The 11589-nt window shown below is 38.7% G+C and overlaps 1 protein-coding gene across 1 annotated transcript in view; it reads left to right on the top strand.

Annotated features, from left to right (window-relative positions):
• Positions 1-11589, top strand: part of LOC103142411 (NACHT, LRR and PYD domains-containing protein 12-like) — a 20261-nt gene that overhangs the window by 3134 nt on the left and 5538 nt on the right. The window contains exons 3-12 of the mRNA XM_007558467.2: positions 89-125; positions 1425-1485; positions 1775-2005; positions 2128-2362; positions 2454-2507; positions 2597-2866; positions 2963-2996; positions 5386-5441; positions 7066-8821; positions 11398-11574. Of these exons, the coding sequence (XP_007558529.1) occupies positions 89-125; positions 1425-1485; positions 1775-2005; positions 2128-2362; positions 2454-2507; positions 2597-2866; positions 2963-2996; positions 5386-5441; positions 7066-8821; positions 11398-11574 (2911 nt within the window). The remainder of the gene's footprint in view (positions 1-88; positions 126-1424; positions 1486-1774; positions 2006-2127; positions 2363-2453; positions 2508-2596; positions 2867-2962; positions 2997-5385; positions 5442-7065; positions 8822-11397; positions 11575-11589) is intronic.

The raw sequence follows: 11589 nt of genomic DNA, 5'->3' as shown, positions 1-11589 counted from the left end.
GTTCACAAGGTTTCTATTGGCCACTGTTTTTCTTTTTTATTAATCCTATGGTTAAATTGAACACTGCTGTTGTTTTGCCTTTTTCTAGGTCACGAGTCTGGTGAAGATCTCTTTGATAATAAAAAGTAAGTTCTACAAGTTCTTCTGAAGTCCAGATTCAGATCAAGTTTATCTAGACATCGACCTCTGAAGTGACCTAATTACTCTGTGTTGGAGGACCAGTAACATGGACTAATCACTATTACTTCCTGGATACCATCAAGTATAAAATATTCACACATTTTTATAAACACAAGTATTAACAGATAAGTTAGGGATCTGTGTTAAATTTCTACCAGATAATGAATCATTTCAGAGTGACTTATTTACCAAGTTCTAAACTTAGTTTCAACATGTATGATATACGCACTCCCGGCTCCAGAGCAGTTTAGCAGGAGGGGTACCTTTGCTTAATTTGAGGGGGGCAGACTAAACAAACTTTTACTTTAATATTAATACATAAACAAACATTTATGTAACATTTCAGATAAAATTACCATGTTTATTTATACAAGATAAAAAGTAAGGATGTAAACAGTGACATGTGTAACATGCAATTTGAGCATAATGTTTATGCTCAAATTTGCATTAACATTAGTTCATATGTTGTGGAAATCCAAGGTGTCCCATGAAGTCTAATTAAATGCAAAATCAACTCAACTCAAGTAAGAGTAGAATAATATTACTCAAGTAAAGGGAAAATGTACAGTAAAACTATTATCAATGCATCCTTTCCCAAAAAGTTACTCAAGTGAATGTAACCAGCACTACCCTGTTTTGAACATAGATAACAGCAATACTAGAAACCTATTCTTGTTGAAAAGCTTAACGTGATTTATTGACATTAGTTGGTCATTTAGCTAACATTACCTGCATCCAACAGCATTAATCAACTCACTCGGTTAGTTTGTCGGGGTTGTGGGGGGAACTGTGCAAAGTTCTTTGACTTTTGCTAGTTTGCTGCCATAATTCTAACACACACCAGCATGCCATTCCGCACAGCAGTAGCATGCCTCTGTCGCATTTACACTAGTGTTGCATTAAAGGCGGCTCAGGAAAACACGTTATCACATGTTAGCAATGGATTAAACACTTGTAATGGCTAAAAAAGGTGCGGGAGACAGAGGGACCAGTACAGGATGTGTGGGAGCCCCTACTGTACCAAATCAAGATAGGAATAATAGAAAGTTGGCCACTCTGAGGTAAAGATATAAGAAATACCTTCCAGTCCAGGGGGAGCTGACTCTGTGGGTGGACAATGCCTCCCAGTGCCCCCTATTGTCCTCCTTTCCTACCAGGCCTTGATGTATGACATTTTCTGTAATAGATATTTGCATTAAAAAAATTTACCTTCAGTAAATTTAATGTCATCTTATGACCCATAGACCCTTCTGGGACATGAAGGAAATCTGGCAGCTGAAATCTCTTGAAGACAACAGTGATGCTGTAAGTTGCCATCTTTGTCTATGAGCTTAATGCCACTAGATAGTCTAAGTTTTGACTGACTCCTGTAAGGTTAGTAGCTATGCTCAGGTTATTTTGGAATAGATTTTCTTCACTTGTTCTTAACAATGTGTTTTGTACATTGCTTTAAAAAACCCCCATCCGACATAGTCATGCAAAGAACCTGAAACGGTGACCCTGGATCCTCCAATTATGGAGTCCTAATAGCTCTTGGCTGTCTTGTTGATAACATTTATCTAATTAACCTCATTTATTTTTAAATGGTATAAAGCAATGGTTGAAGGACCAACTGGAAGATCTGGATAGCAGAGAGTTTAAGTACTTCCACTGGTACCTTCACACTTTGCCCGAGTCCGACGTTGACTTCAAACCAATCAAAACGAGCCGTCTGGAACATGCAGATAGATTGGACACAGTAAATCTGATGTTTCAGAAGTACACCACAAACACCAAGGAGGTGGCAGAAAAGATTTTCAAGAAGATCATTCCACATGAAGGACATGTAATTATACTTTTTCCTGTATTGTCTACAAATCGTAACGTCGTTATCTTCTCTCATAATGAATGAGCTCGAATATTTTATTTCCTGATATTCTAACAAGGAATCTTTTCCTGAACTGCCAGGTGTTTAAAGTTTGGCTTCTGGATATTTTGGAAGACCTGGACAAAAATGAGCTGAAGTTATTCCAGTGGTACCTTCAGAATGCGGACGTGTCCAAGGATGGCTTCAAATCCATCACAAAATCCAAGCTGTATGGTGCAGACAGACTGGAAACGGTAGATCTGATGATTAAGACATACACCCCAAAGACCAGGGAGGTCACAAAGAAGATCCTGAAGAAGATTGAAAGCAATAAAGGTATGTTTGATGGAGCAAAAATATCCTTCAAGAGTTTGTTCTGAAACATCTGAACAAGTACCTGCTAAACATTTATTCTTCTTATCAACAGACAAAGTTACCCCTGAAGTAGAGGAGCAGATTACTCCATCATCTACAAAAGAAGGTACAGCTAGATTCCAAAGTCCGGTCTTAACAGCATCATAAAGTTTCCATCAAGGAACTGCAGTGATTTCTTTGTGTTCCTGCCTACAGAGAAAGAGCTAAACAGGATGCTTAGTGACTTTGTGAGGAAGGTACCAAAAGAAACCTTGACACAACTCATGGAGGCTCTGCTGAGTGCAAACATCTTGAAGTCATCGGAGAAGGAGGCAATCCTTCAAACCAACACCAGAGTAAACATGGCCACCTGCTTAGTTGACACTGTAATGGAGAAGGAAACTAATGCCTCCAAAGAGATGATTCATCATCTTCAAACCATCGATCCACAACTGTGGTCTGAGCTACAGTCATCTTCTATGACAGGTCAGTTCACAAGGTTTCTATTGGCCACTGTTTTTCTTTTTTATTAATCCTATGGTTAAATTGAACACTGTCTGCTGTTGTTTTGCCTTTTTCTAGGTCAAGAGTCTGGTGAAGATCTCTTTAATGAAAAGTAAGTTCTACAAGTTCTTCTGAAGTCCAGATTCAGATCAAATGTATCTATGCTGCCTCACCAACACTGGTACCCAACCCTTCATATGAATTAAAGCCTAATTAGCTTGGAGTATAATTGGTAACACTTTATTTGAAGGGGTGTGCATAAGACTGACATGACACTGTCATAAACATGACATAACATCTCAAGTCTTTATGATTATTTATGACAGTTGTCATGAAGTGTCATTTGGGAAATAATGACACTTTTAATGCAAAGTTGCTCTAAAAGTTGAATTGAAAGTCCATTAAAAGTGCCAACTTTGCATTAAATTATCATTTACAACATCAGGCAATGTTGGCACTTTTAATGGACTTTCAATTCAACTTTTAGAGCAACTTTGCATTAAAAGTCATTATTTACCAAATGACACTTCATGACAACAGTCAAAGACATTCATAAAGACTTCTTCATGTTCATGACAGATGTTATGTCATGTTTATGACAGTGTCTTGTCAGTCTTTTGCAAATAAAGTGTTACCGAATATTTTAATTGAATTTAAAGTATGAGGAGTAGCGGACATCAAAGAAACAGCACCACCCAGTACCTTAAGATCCAGGATTACAGATTAAGTACCAAAGTTTTTGTACTTGGGTCTATTTTCTTGATTATATGCATGATTCCACGTATGATAAATTCCCACATTGAAAGTTAATTTACTGTGCCCCTCTGGAGTCAGGTCTCTGCTTGACATGTGATGGGATCTAGATTGTCTGTTGAACTTAATTAAGCCGCAAAAAATTAAGTGCAACTGAATAGCTTGTGTCAGTATTATTTAAATTTGATAGGTAAAAACAGAATATGGTAGATTTTTTTTTTATGCCATCAGTCAAAATGATGGACAACAAAAAATTCTATTGGAACCTCTGAAGATGAGACTTTTAATTTCCTGAGAGGTCATTTGACATATGTGAAATTTCAAAAATTTAATTTTGACCCCAAAAACTAATGTCTTGTTGATTTTATGACATACCTCTCTACTTAACATTTTTTTTCAAATGTCTTGAAGGTATCTAATCTATCTGTGTGCTAAATTTCAAATGATTTATACCATTTTCAATGGGTTAACTTTAGAGGATGTTGTGAAGCTATTTGGCTTTTCAATTATAGTGAAATACTTTCTTTTCTGCACATTTGATGTGTTCAAAAGTTGGTGACTTTTCATAATTAGGGCCTCCAAAAAGTTACTTTGATTCAGAAAAGAATAATAAATGACTACAATTACAATAGGCCTTTGCAGGAGTTTTGTTACTCAAATAATGAAAGATGAGAACCAGCTTGTATCTGACCATCTAAAGCTGGTAATCTCATTTACAGACTGCAGGTTTGTTTAGATCAAGAGACAGATTGAGTTTTTGCTGATCTGTGGTTCTGTTTCTGAGGAAAAAGAGAACGTCCTTTTGGTTTCATGCCAGCGTCATGCCCTACAAGCCTAAGCTAAGCAGAGCTGGATCAGGACCAGCCTTGTCCCAAATATCCACTCCCCCACAGCTCGATTGCTACACCCTGATAGAAAGCCCCATATAACACCTTCTGCAGCAGTTCTTCAGTTTGGTCCAAAACAGCAACTTCAGTAAAAACAGAACTTGATTTCTGCTTCAACAATATGAAGCTGCAGTTTTCCAGAGATGTTTCCCACATCCTTTTCTCTTTATATCTGCTGCTACCCATCAGTGCAGATACGGTGATGGCAGCTTAAGAAGCTGCTAGATCCAGAGAAGGTTCACTCTGCTCACCTGAAAACTAAACCAAACAAATGATCAGGGGTCCAAACACCTCTGTGGTGGAGCTTATGCACCCACTTTATGACATAAGACCAATAAGCCAGCCAGTGAAGTCCTTTCCAGTCTGAGTCACCTGGTTGTATTTATCTAAACCACTGAGTCAGTTTATTTTCCACATGTTCCTGTTTTCTTAAACTGTCACTTAGAAAAGGATTCATATCTTTCTGCCCACATGCAGGGCCCCCTCTTGAATCATAGTTTTTCTACCTTAGTACCTGAAAACAGAGGAAGCAGTCTGTTATCCTACTTACATGTGTCAGCTTTAATAACTGCAGATGTATTTTATATATGCAGGCGAAATAAACTGTGCTGATGTTTTGGTTGCTGTTTCTGGCATCAGTAGTGTGTTTTCTGGTGGGGATGGGGTCTTCTTGGCATTTAGAGAAAATTTCTGTGTGGATTTTATGTGATTTATTTATTTATTTATTTATTTTTTCCATTTCTTTAATTTATTTTGGTTTTTTGCTCCAATATTAATTGTTTTCCTTCTGAATGGATACAAGTGAAAGACAATAGAATTTGTAAATAGAACCTGAAACATAAATAAATAATGTATTTTCAGGAATAAGACTGAGAAACCCCAAGTAGAAGAGCAGCAGGAAGACCAGCAGGACTCAGGTAAGTGGTGACAGTATTTTAAACTGGTTACTGTTAGAAACTGTTATAGAGAGAAGACACGCATATTTAGTTGTCTTTATATATGTATGTAATCAGAAAACTTAATGATTTGCAGTTCTCAGGAGTTTTTTTCTGTATCAACCATTAAAATAGTACAAATCTAAACTGACAAATTACAGCTTGTATGATGAACCACAGCTTCAGTCTATAAAGAGAGATCTTTTTCATTTCTTTCTGTTCAGTGAAACACTGTGGGGAGCAGTTAGAATCTTTGTAAAGCCTGAATATAACAGGTTTTACAAAAAATGGACTCAGACTCCAGAACTCTGCAGAAACACAAAGTTATGATGGAATGATATGAAGAACAGGGGTGTAACTGTCTGATACATAAGTCTTTATTCTATCCACCAATACCTGGACTCAGAAAGTAGACAGGGAGAGCAATTCAATGTTTATCGGATCATTCATTCATATCACGATTATTATATTTTCCTAATATGTTCTGGAGCTCCAGAACATTGGAGCTTATTGCAGTGGAGGTTGTGAAATAAATTACACATTTATTACAACAGCGTTATGAGCACAAAGGACCGGTTGTCCTTCATTCACTTATTTCTTTCATAGTAGGGTCTTTTTGGACTTTGTTTCGCTTTAGTCCTGTATTAGCAATGGCTTCAATGGTTCTGTATGGGGTTGATCTAGAGAAACTCATCCATGAGTTTATCTTTAGTCGCATTGATTACTGCAACAGCGTCTTCACAGGTCTGTTCAATAAATCATTCCTCCAGCTGCAGCTGATCCAGAACGCTGCTGTTCGTGTTCTCACTAAAACCAGGAAGATAGAGCACATAACACCAGTTTTAAAGTCCCTACACTGGCTCCCTGTAGCTCAGAGGATAGACTTTAAAATACTTTTGTTAGTTTAAATAACACCACTATTTGTTACGATGTAAAGCACTTTGAAATGCCTTGTTGCTGAAATGTGCTACACAAATAAAATTTGATTGATTTATTAATTAATTGTTTGGTATTGCATAGCTTGCACAATTTTCAAAAAATATTTAAATTCTTTCCGTATTGCTTTAGCAGCTTGGTCCATAGATGTTATGTTAGAGCAAAAAAAAAATCTAGGCAGAAGTGGGCGTGGCCAAAGTAAAACTGTTGCAGAATCATCTAAGGTTTAAGATCCCATCAAGATTTTGAGTGTAGGACTTGAGGTTTAGGAGTTACCACCCAAAATGTATTTTCCTTTGTAATAGTGCCCACTAAGTATTGGGAAATATGAAGAGTTTTCTCTAAGCAGCAGCAAAGTTTTTCAACCAGAGCCTCATTAGCTTTATTCCAGTGTTTCCTGCTTTTTCTGGCCGATATGTATTAGAGGAGAGGAATAAAAAGAATAACAAATTACTCCACAGGAGCAAGAGAATGGCCATGGCCTGACTTGGCCATCTGCTCGCTTCCACAGGCTTGGAACCATAATAATTAATTTACTGTGAATATATTTTGCATTTTAATGTGTCCATGTGACCTTGTACACAAACACCCCTCTGAGAGGATCAGTAATAGTTTGTATTCTTTATTTTTTTTTAAGTGTATCCTGTTTTCTGTTTGTCTCTTCATTCAGATATTGTTAGTCGGTGTCAAAGTGACCTTAAAGAGTCTCTAAAGAAGATGTTCCGATATCTCCATGAAGACAATGTTGAAGCTCGAAATCAAACCTTTCAGAATCAGATCTCCACAGAGCTCTACATCACAGAGGGATTGATTGGAGTAGTTAATGATAAAAAGGGAGTCAAAGTAAGTAAATGGAAACAGATTCGATCAGCATCCAGGAAACATAAGTCAACAATCACACAAGAAAACATTTTCAAACTCCCTCCTGGAAGACGGGAACCAATCAGAACAGTGATGACAACAGGTGTGGCTGGAATTGGGAAAACAGTCTTAACACAGAAGTTCACTCTGGACTGGGCTGAAGACAAAGCCCACCAGAACATCCACTTCATATTTCCATTCACTTTCAGAGAGCTGAATGCCTTGAAAGAGAAAACATTAAGCTTGGTGGAACTTGTCAATCTCTTCTTTTCTAAAAACAAAGAAATGTGTAGCTTTGAACACTTAAAGGTTTTGTTCATCTTTGATGGTTTGGATGAGAATCGACTTACTCTGGACTTCTGCTGCACTCAAATCCTGACTGATGTTACAGAGTCCACTTCAGTGGATGTTCTGCTGATAAACCTCATTAGGGGGAAACTGCTTCCCTCTGCTCTCATCTGGATAACCACACAACCTGCAGCAGCCAATCAGATCCCAGATGAGTTCATTGACATGGCGACCGAGGTCAGAGGGTTCACTGACACACAAAAGGAGCAGTACTTCAGGAAGAGATTCAGAGATGTGCAGCAGGCCAACAGGATCATCTCCCACATGAAGACATCACGAAACCTGGACAGCATGTGTCACATCCCAGAGGTCTGCCGGATCGCTGCAGATGTTCTGGAGAATGAACTAAAGTTCAAAGAGGGAGCAGAGCTGCCAAAAACTTTAACTGAGCTGTACATTAAGTTCCTGGTGATTCAGAAGAACACCAACAAGGAAAAATACAGTGGTGGAGCTGGAAATACATACATCCAAGAGATGGTTGAGTCTCTGGGAAGACTGGCTTTGGAGCAACTGCTTAAAGAAAAATTTATCTTCAACAAATCAGACCTCAAACAGTGTGACATTGACATCAAAGATGCCTTGTTATTCTCAGGAGTGTTCACTGAGCACATTAAAGAGGAGAGAGGATTAGGCAAAACTTCAGTCTACTCCTTTGTTCATCTAAGCATCCAGGAGTTTCTGGCTGCAGTCTACATGGCTCACTGTTTTGCCATTAGGAACACAGAGGTGATAGAGAGCTTCCTAAGAGAAAACCATAATTACTCATCTTTGGATGAGTTCCTGAAGAAAGTCATGGAGAAATCCCTCAGGAGTAAAACTGGCCAACTAGACCAGTTTGTTCGCTTCCTTCATGGCCTCTCTGTGGAATCAAACCAGAGACTCTTAGGAGACCTCCTGAGGAAGACAGAGAACAGCCCTGAAACCATTCAGAGAATCATCAACAATTTGAAGGAGATGAACACTGATGATATCTCTCCAGAGAGGAGCATCAACATCTTCTGGTGTCTGACAGAGATGAATGACCTGTCATTTTTTCAGGGGATCCAACAGCTCTTGCAATCAGGGAAGAAGCTCTCACAGAGCCAGTGCTCAGCTCTGGCCTTCATGCTGCAGATGTCACCGGAGGTCATTGATGAGTTGGACCTGGAGAAGTACAACACATCAGAGGGGGGAAAACTGAGACTGGTTCCAGCTGTGAAGAACTGCAAAAAGGCTCGGTGAGTCGAGGAGTTTTCGTTGTGTGGATGTTGATTCAGCACTACTGTACTAATGTTTATTCTTAGTTCTTCAAGTTGCTTCTGGATGCTTCTTGGCCTTTAGCTGCGTCCTTAATACTTTGGTCTATTAAACCATTCAATTCAATTCAATTTATTGGCACTAAGAAAAATGATTCAGTCACACAAATGACTGAATCATTTCAGTCATTTGTCCTAGTTATAAAAAGGCTTGGTAAGCCCAGTGAATTATTCAAAGTAGTTTAAAGCATTTCTGTCTAAGGAAAATGTACTTTTAAGACTATTTCCCCATTCTATTTTCCATCTTCTTTAAAATGCCTTAAGATCTTCTACTTAATTCTGTCATTTTCTCATTGTTGGTATCTGAGATATCAATTGAAAAATGTAAATGTTCAGCTTACTCATGACAGCACTGCTGTAGCTTTTGGTATTTAGAGATTTTGCTCATTTAAAAGTGTCCCATGTTTCTTCTGTTTTCATATTCAATTGCAATGAATAGAAGACATTGGGAACTAGAAAATCTATATTGTATATGAAAGATCCAGTCAGCCACATGCACAATTTAAAAGTTAAATACCTGTATGCTTATTGGGCCATTAGTCCCTAATTTGTCTTTTAGGATCTTTGACTGTTTTAATAAAATCAGTTTTGGTTTCATAGAATCTTGGATCATTAAAATAAGTACTTCATTGTAGTTGTTGCCATGGAAAATAATTGCTTTCACGCAGAAAACCTTGTTAACAAATTTTTCCTCTTCTCACTAATTTTCTCTGAGCTTGTAAATCAGAGTAAAAGTTTCTGGAGGAGTCTTAGTTTTTGTCAAGTTCTCCCAAAGATCTGAGGACTCAGATTCCAGAGTTTGAAACATTTTCTTCATCATCACCTCATCTGCAGCCTTTAACACTTTAGACATTTCATCCTCTTAATTACTGGAACAACTTTCATTGTTTTCACACATGCTCATTGGTCAGTCGCTCTGTCTCCTTCCACTACCTTCTGTCTTCAGCTCTTTGTTTATGTTATGTCTGTAAAAAATGAAAATGCACATATTTTTAAGAGTTCACAACATCAGATGTCTTTTTAATCTCACCTGCCCCTTGTTTTGGTATCATGAAGACAACAGATTGTTTCTGTATGTCATGAAGTGGGGTTGTTGATGGTGAGGAGAGACGCTGAGACCCAGGTTATGGTGATGATGATTTAATGAAGAGATAAAGCTCAAAAACAGTCCAAGACAGGCAGCACGGCGAGAGGCAAGCACACAGCTAAAAACCGGTAGCAACTGTCAAACGGACTAGACGGAGCAAACACAAACCACAGTACATACGACGATGATCCGACACAGACAAAGACAACAGGTGGGGTTAAATACACAGGGAAGGTAATCAGGGAACGGGATACAGCTGGGAGCAATCAACAGGGAAGACACAGAGAGACTCACAGGACTACACAGAAACTCAAAAATAAACACACAGAAACACGGAACATGACACTGTAAAAACAAAAGATGGACTTAAAACATGTAAAAGCATTATGCACCACATAAAAAGTGTTCTTACCATGAGTCCTGGAATGAACGGGCTTAATCTGAGAGACATGAAACACTGGATGAACATAATGGAGATGAGAAGGAATTTAAGGCAGACTGCAGAAGGACTGATGACAGAGACAATCTACTTGAGCTGCCTGAATGAGGCCCTCTGGACCCCAAATAATGGAACCACCATAACAGGAGGGTGGAAGGATAGGTTTGGAGGAGTCTTCAGAAAGGATAGGTTTGGAGGAGTCTTCAGAGTTATAAGAAGAATATTGTTTTGAGAGGGTGTCTAGTTTGGAATTTCTGAAACCAGGGCAATTGTAGTTGAACTGAAAAAAGAACAATGTCCAGTGGGCCTGTCTAGGATTTATGTGTTTAGCAGACTGTAGATTGACCAGGTTTTTGTGGTCTGTCCAAACAAGGATGGTTTGTTCTGTGTCTTCCAGCCAGTGTCGGCAACGCTAATTTATTGGCTTGAAGCTCCTGGTCATAGTTGTGTTATAGTTGCGTTCAGGTGGAGTGAAATGTTTTGAGAAAATGCACATGAGTGTCTTGTTTGTTATACCTGAGTCTGGTGTAGATGACAGTTACAAATACAGACACAGTTAAAGGGTAAGTACGTAGTTTATTTTATAGCAGCAGGAACAACAGGAGAACAGATAGCAGGAGGTGAGGACTGGTCGGCGATTCACACTGGCGGGGAAAAGGAGTAACTGATGGAGAGCAATGTGAGAGCAATATGCAGGTGGAAAGGAGGCAGCTCTTACTGTTGGCTGAGATGGGGTGGTGCTGTGGGGGGAATGTATATCCAGGCAGAGATCGGCTGTGAGCTGGAGAGCTGTGTTGAGGCTAGGGTTCTCTGAAAGCTGTCTTCCAAGAGCTTAATCATGAACAGCAGAGATTCTGTTGTGGCAGTCTCAGTAAAATGATATTCAGATGATATGATTGAGATCACATCTTAGTCTGTTTATAATCTAGATTGTCTGATTTAATCAGAACTGACTTTCTTCTCCAATCACAGACTTGGTGGCTCTGATCTCTCAGAGACTGAATGTAAAGTTGTGGCTTCAGCTCTGAAGTCCACCCCCTCCCATCTGATTGATCTGGAAATAAGTAGGATCATTGAACTGAAAGACTCTGGAATGAAGCATCTGTGTGAGATCCTGGAGAGTTCATTCACTAAAGTGACGTTTCTGAGGTTTGTTTCATCTAT

The sequence above is a fragment of the Poecilia formosa genome, unplaced genomic scaffold (genome assembly GCF_000485575.1).
Source record: "Poecilia formosa unplaced genomic scaffold, Poecilia_formosa-5.1.2 Scaffold96, whole genome shotgun sequence".
Lineage (NCBI taxonomy): Eukaryota > Metazoa > Chordata > Actinopteri > Cyprinodontiformes > Poeciliidae > Poecilia > Poecilia formosa.
The sequence above is the reverse complement of the archived record's forward strand: the minus strand, read 5'-3'. Positions and strand labels throughout refer to the sequence as shown.